The sequence below is a fragment of the Scardinius erythrophthalmus genome (genome assembly GCF_964197995.2).
Source record: "Scardinius erythrophthalmus genome assembly, chromosome: 24".
Taxonomy (NCBI): Eukaryota; Metazoa; Chordata; class Actinopteri; order Cypriniformes; family Leuciscidae; genus Scardinius; species Scardinius erythrophthalmus.
Genome location: NC_138244.1, coordinates 32,831,049 through 32,848,548, shown reverse-complemented (window position 1 = coordinate 32,848,548; position 17,500 = coordinate 32,831,049). Strand labels below are relative to the sequence as shown.

At 48.0% G+C, this 17,500-nt stretch overlaps 2 protein-coding genes across 2 annotated transcripts in view; one reads left to right on the top strand and one right to left on the bottom strand.

The window, feature by feature from the left end:
* The window catches only part of psma1 (proteasome 20S subunit alpha 1), a 12,427-nt gene extending 5,236 nt beyond the window's left edge, over window positions 1–7,191 (top strand). The window contains exons 6-11 of the mRNA XM_081356800.1: window positions 3,683–3,771; window positions 4,325–4,395; window positions 4,548–4,677; window positions 4,765–4,844; window positions 6,819–6,923; window positions 7,013–7,191. Coding sequence (XP_081212926.1) covers window positions 3,683–3,771; window positions 4,325–4,395; window positions 4,548–4,677; window positions 4,765–4,844; window positions 6,819–6,923; window positions 7,013–7,072 — 535 coding nt within the window. The 3' untranslated portion in view covers window positions 7,073–7,191. The remainder of the gene's footprint in view (window positions 1–3,682; window positions 3,772–4,324; window positions 4,396–4,547; window positions 4,678–4,764; window positions 4,845–6,818; window positions 6,924–7,012) is intronic.
* A 1,188-nt stretch (window positions 7,192–8,379) lies between these two features.
* ric3b (RIC3 acetylcholine receptor chaperone b) overlaps window positions 8,380–17,500 on the bottom strand; it is a 12,580-nt gene continuing 3,459 nt past the window's right edge. The window contains exons 4-6 of the mRNA XM_081356799.1: window positions 12,466–12,559; window positions 12,206–12,339; window positions 8,380–9,043 (exon numbers count right to left, since the gene is read on the bottom strand). Of these exons, the coding sequence (XP_081212925.1) occupies window positions 8,874–9,043; window positions 12,206–12,339; window positions 12,466–12,559 (398 nt within the window). The 3' untranslated portion in view covers window positions 8,380–8,873. The remainder of the gene's footprint in view (window positions 9,044–12,205; window positions 12,340–12,465; window positions 12,560–17,500) is intronic.

Below are 17,500 nucleotides of genomic sequence, written 5' to 3'. Positions count from 1 at the left end.
CAGAGTGATGATGAGTTATGACAGGGTGATGATGAGGTATGACAGAGTGATGATGAGTTATGACAGGGTGATGATGAGTTATGACAGGGTGATGATGAGTTATGACAGGGTGATGATGAGTTGACAGGTTGATGATGAGTTATGACAGAGTGATGATGATGAGTTATGACAGGGTGATGATGAGTTATGACAGGGTGATGATGAGTTATGACAGCGTGATGATGAGTTATGACAGGGTGATGATGAGTTATGACAGGGTGATGATGAGTTATGACAGAGTGATGATGAGTTATGACAGCGTGATGATGAGTTATGACAGCGTGATGATGAGTTATGACAGGGTGATGATGAGTTATGACAGCGTGATGATGAGTTATGACAGGGTGATGATGAGTTATGACAGGGTGATGATGAGTTATGACAGGGTGATGATGAGTTATGACAGCGTGATGATGAGTTATGACAGGGTGATGATGAGTTATGACAGGGTGATGATGAGTTATGACGGTGATGATGAGTTATGACAGGGTGATGATGAGTTATGACAGGGTGATGATGAGTTATGACAGCGTGATGATGAGTTATGACAGGGTGATGATGAGTTATGACAGGGTGATGATGAGTTATGACAGGGTGATGATGAGTTATGACAGGGTGATGATGAGTTATGACAGGGTGATGATGAGTTATGACAGGGTGATGATGAGTTATGACAGAGTGATGATGAGTTATGACAGAGTGATGATGAGTTATGACAGAGTGATGATGAGTTATGACAGAGTGATGATGAGTTATGACAGGGTGATGATGAGTTATGACAGGGTGATGATGAGTTATGACAGAGTGATGATGAGTTATGACAGGGTGATGATGAGTTATGACAGGGTGATGATGAGTTATGACAGGGTGATGATGAGTTATGACAGGGTGATGATGAGTTATGACAGCGTGATGATGAGTTATGACAGGGTGATGATGAGTTATGACAGAGTGATGATGAGTTATGACAGGGTGATGATGAGTTATGACAGGGTGATGATGAGTTATGACAGGGTGATGATGAGTTATGACAGGGTGATGATGAGTTATGACAGAGTGATGATGAGTTATGACAGAGTGATGATGAGTTATGACAGGGTGATGATGAGTTATGACAGGGTGATGATGAGTTATGACAGGGTGATGATGAGTTATGACAGAGTGATGATGAGTTATGACAGAGTGATGATGAGTTATGACAGTGAAGATGAGTTATGACAGGGTGATGATGAGTTATGACAGCGTGATGATGAGTTATGACAGGGTGATGATGAGTTATGACAGGGTGATGATGAGTTATGACAGGGTGATGATGAGTTATGACAGAGTGATGATGAGTTATGACAGAGTGATGATGAGTTATGACAGAGTGAAGATGAGTTATGACAGGGTGATGATGAGTTATGACAGTGATGATGAGTTATGACGGTGATGATGAGTTATGACATGGTGATGATGAGTTATGACAGAGTGATGATGAGTTATGACAGAGTGATGATGAGTTATGACAGAGTGAAGATGAGTTATGACAGGGTGATGATGAGTTATGACAGAGTGATGATGAGTTATGACAGAGTGATGATGAGTTATGACAGAGTGATGATGAGTTATGACAGGGTGATGATGAGTTATGACAGGGTGATGATGAGTTATGACAGAGTGATGATGAGTTATGACAGAGTGATGATGAGTTATGACAGAGTGATGATGAGTTATGACATGGTAATCGCAGGCTTTATGGGTAATCGCTGTAGTGCCTGGTTACACATCATACAAAATCACTTTATAATAGAAGACGTTTGTACTACGTTATAATGAGTCATTAATGTATTTTAACTCATGTTTCATATACTAGTTTTTAACCGAAGCTATAGATTGTGAAATTAAACATTTCTCGCTGTTAGTGTTTTTTATATTATAAATAAACAACATATTTGAGCTTCAAACAACTACATTCTCGACTGAGAAACTCTTAAAACTACATTTCGTGACACAATAACAGGCGTATTTTTACATTTCGCGGTCTTTCTCCTCTGCTATTGACACGGCTCGAGATTTTAAATATTAGCTATAGAATATATACAATTTACATATACAATATACAAGTTAATATAATCTTACCTTGCATATAGCAGCAGGACTTAGCATTCTACATAAAGCTACCACACAATAACACTAAAACAGCTCACGTTAGCAACTAGATCAGGCATACTACTGGCATACTACTGGGGTCCTGAGCTCGGACTCATCTCTTCAATAGGACTCATTTGTTTACCACACAGGTACTGTATATATACAGTTGCAAACCAAATGATTCAACCTCCATCGCACATCAGGTTTATTGGCCAAATGTAGACTTTCAGCTAACCCAGATTCAACTGAAACTCGGCTTGTAATGTCTTCTGCCATCTCAGAATGACTCGACCCCTGAATATAATCCCCCAGCACAGCCCAGATCTGCAGAACAGGGGTCGCCTCTGATCAAGGGCTTGAGCTGGAACACATGACACATCTGAACCGGCCGGACCTCTGTCTACAGTTCAGCATGAGGAGCTCGTGATGCTCTCGCTGATGTAGATCCTCCGGCTCGGGAAACCTGCAGCGTGAGGAGGAAGAGATGGAGTCACTGAAGCATCAGGAGATCCTGGGAGAAAACATGGAGCTTGGACCTTCAACAGGACAACGATCCCAAGCATTCCTCTGAGTCCACCCAGGCTAGGCTGCAGAAGAAGTCCTGGGAGATTCACTGGCATCACAGTCACATGACCTGAACTCCAGAGAACATCTCTGGTGGGACGTGAAGAAGTCCAGGAATATCCCTGAACTGGAGGCCATTGGAACGAGGAACGAGCTCAGATCCCTCAGACACACTGCTGTCTAATATATCTTGTTACAGAGTGCTAAGCGCTAACGATGCTAAGCGCTAACGATGCTAAGCGCTAACGATGCTAAGCGCTAACGATGCTAAGCGCTAACGATGCTAAGCGCTAACGATGCTAAGCGCTAACGATGCTAAGCGCTAACGATGCTAAGCGCTAACGATGCTAAGCGCTAACGATGCTAAGCGCTAACGATGCGTGCTATGAAGGGGGTGAATACTTGTGAGACTGCAGAAGACATTAAAAGTTGCATTTTCAGTTGAATTTGGGGAAACCACTGGACACATCTGGTGTGTTGAGCTGCTTCACTTTAGTTTGATTTGCGTCTGTAAATTGTCAAACCTGATGTGTAATGGGGGTTGAATCATTTCGATTCCAACTGTATGTGTGTGTGTGTATAATTTGTTTAAAGGCTGTAATGTGAGGTTTAAGTAAGGGCTAATGTATAGCGAGGCGGATGTTATAGCGAACACCCCTCGACAGGTGATGAGGACGCGGAGCCTGAAGGGCTTGTGTTCGCTATAACACCCGCCTCGCTCTGCATTATCCTGCTTATGACATCACTACCCACCAAACACATCAATCATTTGACACAAAATATTGATTTAAAAATGATTGTATTGCTTCCGCTAAAGAAAATAGTCCGTTCCGTCTCTACGGTTAGAATCCCGCGTCCATAGCAACGCTCTGCTATGCATGGCAACGGTGTGTTATACTTATATGGTGTATTGAGTGTGTGTGTGTGTGTGTCTCTCTCTCTGTAGTAACTTCATGCGTCAGGAGTGTCTGGACTCCAGGTTTGTGTTCGACAGGCCTCTCCCCGTGTCCAGGCTGGTGTCGCTCATCGGGAGCAGTATCCTTTCAGGAGTGTGTGTGTGTGTGTGTGTTAGTTGACTTCAAGAGGCTCGCAAAAAAATAAACACCTGGATAAAGTGTTGAGCTCCAGTGGGCTGTAACGGACAGATCACACACACACACACACACACACACACACACACACACACACACACACACACACACACACACACACACACACACACACACACACACACACACAGCAGAGCACACACACACATCAGAGATATATCTGTAAGAGTCTGAAGCGTCTACACATCAGTGAACATGTGACCCGTATGCCGAAAACACAGAAAGCATTGCCAATGTTAGACGGTCTCCTTCTGTTTTCTTCTCGACACACTCGTGATCGCTGTGTTAGCCGCTGCGCTGTGTGTGTGCGTTCGAGCGCTGGCTAGGCTATACAGCTCTTATATAGGCGATCATTGGCTTATTGTAAACGCGTGATTAGTCGACTAACGGCTTAGATGAACGACTGCTAGCTGACTCTAGAAGAGGCAGCGCTAGTCATGTGTCCCGCTGAGATTAGCCGTTTCCTGAACGCGTGTCAGAAACACAGATCCCCACGCAGCGCTACGGCAGACGCCCCTATGGAGTCGGGCTGCTCATCGCAGGATATGACGTGAGTACTGGAGACGTGTGAGTGTGTGTGTGTGTTGAGTGCTGTATCTGATGAGGTGTGTGTGTGTGTGTGTGTGTGTGTGTGTTGAGTGCTGTATCTGATGAGGTGTGTGTGTGTGCTGTATCTGATGAGGTGTGTGTGTGTGTGAGCAGGACATGGGTCCGCACATCTTCCAGACGTGTCCCTCGGCGAACTACTTCGACTGTAAGGCGATGTCCATCGGCGCGCGCTCTCAGTCGGCCCGCACTTACCTGGAGCGCCACATGGAGGCCTTCCTGGACTGTACGTGTCACACCTCACACACAGGCCTGGGGTTACCACTGTGCAGTCATCTAATGAGTGTGTGTGTGTGTGTGTGTGTGTGTGCAGGTAACCTGAACGATCTGGTGCAGCACGGCCTGCGTGCGCTGAGAGAGACTCTTCCCGCTGAACAGGATCTGACCACCAAGGTTTGACACTTCCTCTCGCTCTCTCCCGTCTCTCTCTCCCGCAGCCTCACACACACTCTCTCTCTCTCCGTGGCCACACACACTCTCTCCGCGGCCACACACACACTCTCTCTCCACGGCCACACACACACTCTCTCCACGGCCACACACACACTCTCTCCGCAGCCTCACACACACACTCTCTCCGCAGCCGCACACACACTCTCTCTCCCGCAGCCTCACACACACACTCTCTCCGCAGCCGCACACACACTCTCTCTCCCGCAGCCTCACACACACACTCTCTCCACGGCCACACACACACTCTCTCTCCCGCAGCCTCACACACACACTCTCTCCCGCAGCCTCACACACACACTCTCTCCGCAGCCTCACACACACACTCTCTCCGCAGCCGCACACACACTCTCTCCGCGGCCTCACACACACACTCTCTCCACGGCCACACACACACTCTCTCCGCAGCCTCACACACACACTCTCTCCACGGCCACACACACACTCTCTCTCCCGCAGCCTCACACACACACTCTCTCCACGGCCACACACACACTCTCTCCGCAGCCTCACACACACACTCTCTCCGCAGCCTCACACACTCTCTCTCCCGCAGCCTCACACACACTCTCTCTCCCGCAGCCTCACACACACACTCTCTCCACGGCCACACACACACTCTCTCTCCCGCAGCCTCACACACACACTCTCTCCCGCAGCCTCACACACACACTCTCTCCGCAGCCTCACACACACACTCTCTCCGCAGCCGCACACACACTCTCTCCGCGGCCTCACACACACACTCTCTCCACGGCCACACACACACTCTCTCCGCAGCCTCACACACACACTCTCTCCACGGCCACACACACACTCTCTCTCCCGCAGCCTCACACACACACTCTCTCCACGGCCACACACACACTCTCTCCGCAGCCTCACACACACACTCTCTCCGCAGCCTCACACACTCTCTCTCCCGCAGCCTCACACACACTCTCTCTCCCGCAGCCTCACACACACACTCTCTCCACGGCCACACACACACTCTCTCCACGGCCACACACACACTCTCTCCGCGGCCTCACACACACACTCTCTCCCGCAGCCGCACACACACTCTCTCTCCCGCAGCCTCACACACACACTCTCTCCACGGCCGCACACACACTCTCTCTCCCGCAGCCGCACACACACTCATCAAGATGAACAAATACTGTCTGATGTAACAAGCAGTGTTGTGTGTAACTCATTACAAGTCACTGGAGTTATGTAATCAGATTACTTTTTCAAGTGACCAGTAAAGTAACGCATTACTTTAAATATTTACAGCAGAATATCTTTTTCATATTTTACTTTTTCAGATAAGGAACGCAAATTACTTTTATTTCCCCTTTGACTGACAGCTCTCCTGTCCTCATGTTGAGACATCGATGTGCAGACTGTGTGTGTGTGTGTGTGTGTGTGTGTGTGTGTGTGTGAACATGATGGTTATTGTAGATCTAGACGTGAGCATTTCCTCATCTGACTGGCACAAGTAAGATTCAGTATTCCTCAGAATGAATAAAATCAGTGAAAGCAGAATCAGAATACTGTGCAAACCTCCACATTTATGCATGTAATCTCACTCTACTGACGCATGCACTCGCTCCTGCCCTGCGCTGACTCAGTTACACCATAAGATAGAATGACTAGATTATTTTAATCTTTCTTCGTTATCCAGAATAACAGGTTTGTTTGAGCGGCGCCCTCTGCTGTACAGGCCTGGGTCTGCATGTCCTTCACCCTGAGGATTATGGGTCTTTACATTTGGCCAAAAATATGTTTTTTGTTATAAAAAACAAGCCCAGCTCATGTGGGAATAAAGTACCGCATTACTAACACAGTTACTTTTAAGGGAGTAACGCCACATTGAAATGCATTAGTTGTGTGTGTAAGTCCGCCACACACTGCTGTAACACTGCTGTCCCGCAGAACGTGTCCATCGGGATCGTGGGGAAGGAGATGGAGTTCACCATCTATGATGACGACGAGGTGTCACGCTTCCTGGAGGGCCTGGAGGAGCGGCCGCAGAGACGGGTGAGTGTGTGAGTCCTGTTCTCCAGCACAGGGGTTCCTGCAGCGCCTGACTGTGTGTGTGTGTGTGTGTGTGTGTGTGTGTGTCACAGGTGGCCCCGCCCGCGGACGAAGCGGCTCCAGCGGTGCCTGATGAACCCATGGAGCACTAACACACACTCCTGCACTTCTGACCCGAGATAACACATCTAAACTCATCACACATTACACAATGAAACCTTCATTTTCTATCTGTGAGTGTTAGAGAAATAAACCTGTTCTTGTTTCTTTCTGAGTGTGTGTTTATGCTTTCAGTGTTTGTTCATTATCCCTCACACAAGCTGCTGGCGTTCATCGTGTCTCCCTTCATCACACAGACCGATTCCAGACACTGCTTCAGTCAGCATTCCTCATCATAGCCACACAAGCTCAGTGTGATTGGTCAGGTCTGACTCGTGTGATTGGTCAGGTCTGACTCGTGTGATTGGTCAGGTCTGACTCGTGTGATTGGTCAGGTCTGACTCGTGTGATTGGTCAGGTCTGGCTCGTGTGATTGGTCAGGTCTGACTCGTGTGATTGGTCAGGTCTGACTCGTGTGATTGGTCAGATCTGACTCGTGTGATTGGTCAGGTCTGACTCGTGTGATTGGTCAGGTCTGACTCGTGTGATTGGTCAGGTCTGACTCGTGTGATTGGTCAGATCTGACTCGTGTGATTGGTCAGGTCTGACTCGTGTGATTGGTCAGGTCTGACTCGTGTGATTGGTCAGGTCTGACTCGTGTGATTGGTCAGGTCTGACACGTGTGATTGATCAGGTCTGACTCGTGTGATTGGTCAGGTCTGACTCGTGTGATTGGTCAGGTCTGGCTCGTGTGATTGGTCAGGTCTGACTCGTGTGATTGGTCAGATCTGACTCGTGTGATTGGTCAGATCTGACTCGTGTGATTGTCATTGTTATTGAACTTTTGCTGTGTAATTGTAACAATGAGCACTCAAACACACCAGACCAACAATTACTAAAAACACACTCAAAAATTGATTTTGCACGGACATTTTGCACTAGTTATTATAATGAGGAATATTGTGACGTGTTCGTTCCCGGGAGAAACTCAAACAGCAACATTAACTCGAGTCGTCAGGAAAGAGAAGCTGAGCTCCTCTATAATCCCAGTGAAACGCTTCAGGAACAAGAACACATGTGGGCGGGGCTTGATCAGGTGATTGTGGTTTGCTATTGGCTGATCTCATGTGAGTGACAGGTTAAAGCCCCGCCCTCGTCATCAGAGAAGAGATGCTGCCAGAGGAACGGATTCTGATTCAAGATTACGGGATGGTCCACTCAAAGACTCGGGAATGAGTGTGTGTGTCATGCCAGAGCTCAGTCTGTCAGTTATCAATGATCATCAGTTTAATTCCACATAATGTTGCTATAGGGTTAGGCCACACTCATCATGTGTGTGTGTTTATCATCGGCTTGCTGAGCGGTGAACCCTTCATCTGATGATGATGATGATGAACCACAGAAACAAACATCAGGTGGGAGTTTTATTAACACATTATCATAGCAGAATATGATACACATTCATGCAAGTGTGACAAGAACACATCAATAAATAAAAGCATCAGTTACTGAAGTGATTAAACAAGAGATGAAATGTGAAGCACATCAACTAAACTAGAGTCATCCCTCAGTTACTGTGATAAACCCTCTCACTGCCCTCAGACCTGTAGTGCATTATGGGTCGTTCTCTGTCGGTGGCGAATCATATATAATAATATTAGAGGTCTGTGAAGTGTTTCACACATGAACATGCTAAGTGAAGATGCTAAGTGAACATGCTAAGTGAAGATGTGCTAAATGCAGCGGCTCAATACGTGTTCTTCTGTTTGCATATTATGAAGACGTGTATGAAACAGGTGATGGATCAGTAGTGATGTGAGCTCGTATGTGGAGAGATTCACAGGCATCCAGCGCTCAATAACACTGTCTGCTCCTCCGTCTGATGTCACTTCCTGTCTGAGCGCCGGTCTCCGGCTGTGATTGGCTGCTGGCGTCGGCTGTCTCCTCATGTCCGCCGCTCTCTCTCGTCAGGTCAGGTGAATGAACACAACAGAAATGCTCATTATGACTGTCGTCGGGAGGATCTGTGGAATAACAGGCTCATTACACAGCAGTGCCAGTAACACTGCTCATGATTTACCAGTATAACCACAGCTCTCAATACTTAGCTCACTGTTCCAAAACTCCTCACACACGTCTCCTTACTCTGGGCTTCACGACAGTGACTGTCACACTAAAACTACCACAGCACTGCATGTCTGGCATCGGCTCCTTCTGGAGTGCTGAAGCTGAAGTGAGTGACTGTAATACAGTGGTCTACACCTGACCTGGATCAGGAGAGCTCATCAGAGTTATCCTCAGACAAGAACGGGGATTGGTCAAAGTTCATGTATAACTTTGATGAAAGGTTTAGATCCACTTCAGATGTTGACTACGGTATATAGTCTGGAAGGGTTAATGTGACCCACATTACTCCACGACCAGAGCTGAATATAGAGAGTGTAACTGCTTCTGTGTGTGTGTGTGTGTGTGTGTGTGTGTGTGTGTGTGTGTGTGTGTGTGTGTGTGTGTGTGTGTGTGTGTGTGTGTGTGTGTGTGTGTCACGTGACCTACAGTGAAGGAAGCGCATTCCTCTAGAAAACCTCTAATTTTTGAAAAATAAAATCTTGGATGTAGTAAACAGTAAACAGCTGTTATGATAAACTCTGCGAAGGTGGATTTTAGAGCAGACCTGTATAATAATAATAATAATATTGAAGCACTAGCGCTGATAAACCCTGTGCTGAACCAGAGGTGGCGCTAACCGGATATTTTCGAGGTCAACCGCGGTGAGTGGGAGCAGGAGTTCACGTGGATGAGGAGGGAAGCTGGCTAATGTTCCACGACACCTGTAGGAAAGCTAACACGAGTAACGGATTTGTCCGAGGCTGCACGACGAGGCAGAAATCAGCTTTAAATGATCACAAAAGCAGCCATAGCCACATCGAAGCTTCACGGGTGGGCGACCAGAGCGTGGTCAAGCACGTCCAGCAATCACAGGCTGCCTGTGACGAGGCGTTAAACACACAGTTCAAGGTTGTGTTAGAATACAAACACCTTTACCCTAACACACCTCTCTCAGTCTGCTGGGTGTCCAGACCTGAATCGTCTCCGCAGTCAGAGCGGTAAACCTTCATCTGCAGCGTGCTGAACATGGCCAGATGAAACAAAAAATAGCTTTTCCGTCAGCAAACACTTAATATGGGTTTGGATCATACAGGGATAAAGAGTTCTCCGTGTGTAAGATGAGCCACTGCTGTATCTGTCACGCTGAGGGCCTAATCCTCTGCTGGAGGTCCTGCTTCTTCTTCAGACACGTGGCATCATGGATTCGATCATACCAACAGAGAAAAAATATAAACCTGGCAACCTGTGCTAGAAATCTTATAACGGGCCATGGTTGGTTCTTCCAACAGGACAATGGTCCAAAACAAACATCAAAATTAAAACAAAAATGTGTCACAGCACAAAACCCAGCATCTGCCCTGGCCGTCCCAGGCCCTGAGCTGAGCCCTATAGGAGAGGAGTCGCTGAACTGAAGAGCGCCAACATACAACAGGGGCATACATGTGCCATTCAGTCTCTTCAGGCATGTTTGGCTGAAGTTAAGTGTTGGCTTGCCAATAACTTTCTCCAATTAAATGAGGATAAGACCGAGATGATTTTATTTGGAAATAAGGGGTGTGTGGAGGATGGCTGCCTGGGGTTGTTTCCTGGGAGAAATCTGTCTAGCGTGAGGAACCTTGACTCAGCAAATCAATGCTGTCGTTAAGAATAGTTTCTTCCATCTTAGATCAATATCTAAATTGAAATCTATCCTTTCTTTTGAGGATATGGAGAAGGACTCAGCTGCTAGACTTTTAACAGGTATAAGAAGAGAGAGCACATTACTCCAGTGTTAATTAAACTACATTGGTTACCTATACGCTACAGAATTCAATACAAAGCGCTGTTGTATGTTTTTAGGTCTCTGCACGGCCTAGCGCCGGAGTATGTTACTGATTTAATCAGCCGCTGTCAATCCAGTAGATCTCTGTGCTCAAATGATCAGTCGCTCCTCATGGTTCTGCGATCCCGTTTCTAATGTAAAGGTGACCGGGCGTTCTCTGCTGCAGCTCCTGGGCTCTGGATGACCTTCCTCTGTCTGTATAAACTTCTCCTTCATTGGGTGTTTTTCAGAGTGCGCTTAAAACTTATTTGTTTTCTTCAGCATTTGATAATGCTTTGTAAGTTGTGTATGCCATATGCTTGCATTGTTTTTATGTCTTTGTTTTTATTTTCTCTTTTATACCTTCTGTACAGCACTTTGGTTCCACTTGTGGTGTTGAAAGTGCTTTATAAATAAAGTTGAGTTGAACATGGATCTGGGAATCTGCAGGATCTAGAGAGGTTCTGGATGGAGGAATGGTCTGAGCTCTGGTCAGGTGTTCTCCAAACTCATCAGGCCTTACAGGAGAAGACTCAGAGCTGTTCTCTTAGAAAAGCGTTCGCTGGGGGGGGGGCTGGGCTGCGTTCGCTGGGGGGGGGGGGCTGGACTGGGGGCGCTGGACCCTCACCAGCCGCTGACAGACCTCACTGAAGCGGGAGCTCCAGACCCGGTCCAGTGGACGGAGGTGAAGGCTCTTACACTCTTCTGGTTTCTCTCTCCTTTATGCTGCAGACTGACGCGTCGGACAGGGGCCTGGAGCGGGCCTGAAGCGGGCCTGTGACGTGTGTGTGGAGCGCCTGGAGCGGTCCTGTCCCAGGAGATAGAGGGAGAGGGTTTGGGGTCCTCCTCTTCTACTGGTTGGATAGGCAAACTGAACATGTTCCTCCCGAACTTTATTAATAACACAACTGATTGTGTTTTATTGCGTGCACAATTTATTGCGAACTCATCAACCCGCTTTCCTGTGGCTCAAACAGTAGAGCGTTGGCGCTTGCAACGTCAGGGTCATGGGTTCGATTCCCAGGAAACAAGAATTGATAAGAATGTAAGTGTGCCTTGAAATGCAATGTAAGTCGCTGTGGATAAAAGCTTCTGCCAAATGCATAAATGTAAATGTGTTTTCTAAGTTTCTCCTTTTGTATAGATGTGAGTTCACGGAGTACATCTAACACTAAGTACATATATTATTTTGAATATATATTTATATGCATTATGAAAAGTGACCTCAGTAATGAGAGCCGGGTGCTAGCGAGGGTAAAGGAAGTGTAATTGGTCTGACCGTCCCACTGCTGGCCGCTGGATTCTGCAGTGCTTGCTGGGATTGAGTCCACGAGCCGGCCCTCCTGCATCACACGCGTGATCTCCTGCAGCTGCTGTAGTAACTGCTGCTCCTCACCCACTGCAGCTCCAGCACTGCACACACACACACACACACACACACACACACACACATATATCACACACACTGCAGACCAGACAACACACACACACTCTCACAGTCACACACACACAGATAGATAGATAGATAGATATCCACACCTGGCTGTACCGACGCTGGCTGATGAAATAATTCTCTCAATCACATCCTTCGTCTCGTTCAGTCTGTCCTGCAGCTGAGCCAACTCGAAATCAGCTGAGAGAGACAGAATCAGACAGACAGATAAGATAGATAGATAGATAGATAGATAGATAGATAGATAGATAGATAGATAGATAGATGTATCTCCGATGGCCCCATGAAGGCGATGTCGGGATGAAGGTGGTCCAGGCAGGTGACAGCGCAGCCGGAGCAGGTCAATGGCCGAGTACTGAAGCATCCCATCACTATCAGGTGAGCAGGCGGTAGAAAGAGCCCGGGCACAGACAAACAAGATGTATGTCCTACTGGCCCACATTGTGGATGAGGATTTAGGCAACGTCGGCGGCCAGTGAAAACGCCAGGTGAGGCTCAGACCGGAACAGAGCAGGTAAGCTAACAGTAAAGACTCAGACAAATGGTAGTGCCGGCAGATCGTGTGTGATCAATATTCCAAGTGACGGCAATTACACTGTCCGATTAGATCACAAAACCATAAAGTGAGTCTGGATAGTCTAGAAAGTTAAAGGATAAAATGGGTACCGGTGAGCAGCGGCAGCAAGTTGCGCCAGCGTTCACTCGTCGGCCATCTTGAATAGAGTGGAGCACATTAAGAGTTTTCTGTTAGAACGGTGTTGTGTTAGCAGCCCCTTAGATAATAACTAATGATCTTTACAATGGAAGTGAATCAATCAAAGCTAACTTAAGCTGGACAATAACTTTATTCTAGATCTGCTGTAAAGCCAAACAATCTGTTACTTTAATTGCCTACTATCTCTGTAAAGCTGCTTTGAAATAATCTGTATTGTTAAAAGTGCTATATAAATGAGGGTGACTTGATTTTAAGACATAATGCACAGATTCAGTACACCGATACTGATACACATGCACTGTCTTTCTCGACCGTATAAGTTCACTTAAGGCATAACCGACTATGTCTGCCAGGATACTCATCAAGACGAGTATGTTGACAAAATTTTTGTGTGAATTTGTCCATTAAAGCACAAGACTTGATAGAGAAGTCGATGTTCGCATGCTGTCTGAGGCTGTGCTTACACTGGCACAGATGGGAATTTCGAGATCAGTTTTTTTCACATCCGACCTGAGCCTCTTCCGAATGTGGTTTTTAAATTAGATATCCGATATCTGGACATCCCACCTACATCTAAACCCGAATATCCGATTCTGCTTTGAATTCCAAGGTGTAGATAAAATAACAAATGAATGATTTAAAGTGCAGTTGTAGTTCCTAGGAAACAGTGTTTGTTTACTGTGCTCACGAGCTGAAATCTCGTTGGTGAAGTCTTGTTTGTTCATGTTTAATCACGAGGTAAACACTTTCGCTAGTGAGGCGTGTCCAGCTGTATTCAATAACGACATTTCAACAGCCCTCGTGTGAAGACTGAAGTGTGTAAAGACCGAAGAGTGTAAAGACCAACGACTATACCGGGCAAGGACGCAGACAAGGCACTTGAGTATTATTTTCTTGTTTACTCTCTCTTCTACACAACTTTTCTTCTCATCTTTCTGTTTGTGACCTCTCTTTCACTATGTGTTTTAAAATCCCTACTATTACTAACACGTGTAAATCAAATGTCACACGTAGGAGGCAGCACAATCCTAACAACCTGCGTACCTTTCCGGTGTCTTCTAGTACTTTATTCTCTTTTCGCATCGGTCTCTGGAATTGACAGTCCACTGTAAACAAAGCTGGTTTCATTATCAGGGCCAGTTTTACCCACACTTTACCCCACTTCATCCCACGCTTTACTCCACTGCATCCCACGCTTTACTCCACTGCATCCCACGCTTTACTCCACTGCATCCCACGCTTTACTCCACTGCATCCCACGCTTTACACCACTGCATCCCACGCTTTACTCCACTGCATCCCACGCTTTACACCACTGCATCCCAGGCTTTACTCCACTGCATCCCACGCTTTACTCCACTGCATCCCACGCTTTACACCACTGCATCCCAGGCTTTACTCCACTGCATCCCACGCTTTACTCCACTGCATCCCACGCTTTACTCCACTGCATCCCACGCTTTACTCCACTGCATCCCACGCTTTACTCCACTGCATCCCACGCTTTACACCACTGCATCCCAGGCTTTACTCCACTGCATCCCACGCTTTACTCCACTGCATCCCACGCTTTACTCCACTGCATCCCACGCTTTACACCACTGCATCCCACGCTTTACTCCACTGCATCCCACGCTTTACACCACTGCATCCCAGGCTTTACTCCACTGCATCCCACGCTTTACTCCACTGCATCCCACGCTTTACACCACTGCATCCCAGGCTTTACTCCACTGCATCCCACGCTTTACTCCACTGCATCCCACGCTTTACTCCACTGCATCCCACGCTTTACTCCACTGCATCCCACGCTTTACACCACTGCATCCCACGCTTTACTCCACTGCATCCCACGCTTTACTCCACTGCATCCCACGCTTTACACCACTGCATCCCACGCTTTACTCCACTGCATCCCACGCTTTACACCACTGCATCCCACGCTTTACTCCACTGCATCCCACGCTTTACACCACTGCATCCCACGCTTTACTTCACTGCATCCCACGCTTTACACCACTGCATCCCACGCTTTACTCCACTGCATCCCACGCTTTACACCACTGCATCCCACGCTTTACTCCACTGCATCCCACGCTTTACGCCACTGCATCCCACGCTTTACGCCACTGCATCCCACGCTTTACTCCACTGCATCCCACGCTTTACACCACTGCATCCCACGCTTTACTCCACTGCATCCCACGCTTTACACCACTGCATCCCACGCTTTACTCCACTGCTTTACCCCACGCTTTACTCCACTGCTTTACCCCACTGCATCCCACGCTTTACGCCACTGCATCCCACGCTTTACTCCACTGCATCCCACGCTTTACTCCACTGCATCCCACGCTTTACTCCACTGCATCCCAGGCTTTACTCCACTGCATCCCACGCTTTACACCACTGCATCCCACGCTTTACTCCACTGCATCCCACGCTTTACACCACTGCATCCCACGCTTTACACCACTGCATCCCACGCTTTACTCCACTGCATCCCACGCTTTACACCACTGCATCCCACGCTTTACACCACTGCATCCCACGCTTTACTCCACTGCATCCCACGCTTTACTCCACTGCATCCCACGCTTTACACCACTGCATCTCACGCTTTACTCCACTGCATCCCACGCTTTACTCCACTGCATCCCACGCTTTACTCCACTGCATCCCACGCTTTACACCACTGCATCCCACGCTTTACTCCACTGCATCCCACGCTTTACACCACTGCATCCCACGCTTTACACCACTGCATCCCACGCTTTACTCCACTGCACCCCACGCTTTACACCACTGCACCCAACGCTTTACACCACTGCATCTCACGCTTTACTCCACTGCATCCCACGCTTTACACCACTGCATCTCACGCTTTACTCCACTGCATCCCACGCTTTACTCCACTGCATCCCACGCTTTACACCACTGCATCCCACGCTTTACTCCACTGCATCCCACGCTTTACACCACTGCATCCCACGCTTTACTCCACTGCATCCCACGCTTTACACCACTGCATCCCACGCTTTACACCACTGCATCTCACGCTTTACTCCACTGCATCCCACGCTTTACACCACTGCATCTCACGCTTTACTCCACTGCATCCCACGCTTTACACCACTGCATCCCACGCTTTACACCACTGCATCCCACGCTTTACACCACTGCATCTCACGCTTTACTCCACTGCATCCCACGCTTTACACCACTGCATCCCACGCTTTACACCACTGCATCCCACGCTTTACTCCACTGCATCTCACGCTTTACACCACTGCATCCCACGCTTTACTCCACTGCATCCCACGCTTTACACCACTGCATCCCACGCTTTACTCCACTGCATCCCACGCTTTACACCACTGCATCTCACGCTTTACTCCACTGCATCCCACGCTTTACACCACTGCATCCCACGCTTTACACCACTGCATCCCACGCTTTACACCACTGCATCTCACGCTTTACTCCACTGCATCCCACGCTTTACACCACTGCATCCCACGCTTTACACCACTGCATCCCACGCTTTACTCCACTGCATCTCACGCTTTACACCACTGCATCCCACGCTTTACTCCACTGCATCCCACGCTTTACACCACTGCATCCCACGCTTTACACCACTGCATCCCACGCTTTACACCACTGCATCCCACGCTTTACACCACTGCATCCCACGCTTTACACCACTGCATCCCACGCTTTACTCCACTGCATCCCACGCTTTACACCACTGCATCCCACGCTTTACTCCACTGCATCCCACGCTTTACACCACTGCATCCCACGCTTTACACCACTGCATCTCACGCTTTACTCCACTGCATCCCACGCTTTACACCACTGCATCCCACGCTTTACACCACTGCATCCCACCCTTTACTCCACTGCATCCCACGCTTTACACCACTGCATCCCACGCTTTACTCCACTGCATCCCACGCTTTACTCCACTGCATCCCACGCTTTACTCCACTGCATCCCACGCTTTACTCCACTGCATCCCACGCTTTACTCCACTGCATCCCACGCTTTACTCCACTGCATCCCACGCTTTACTCCACTGCATCCCACGCTTTACACCACTGCATCCCACGCTTTACTCCACTGCATCCCACGCTTTACTCCACTGCATCCCACGCTTTACTCCACTGCATCCCACGCTTTACACCACTGCATCCCACGCTTTACTCCACTGCATCCCACGCTTTACTCCACTGCATCCCACGCTTTACTCCACTGCATCCCACGCTTTACACCACTGCATCCCACGCTTTACTCCACTGCATCCCACGCTTTACACCACTGCATCCCACGCTTTACTCCACTGCATCCCACGCTTTACACCACTGCATCCCACGCTTTACACCACTGCATCTCACGCTTTA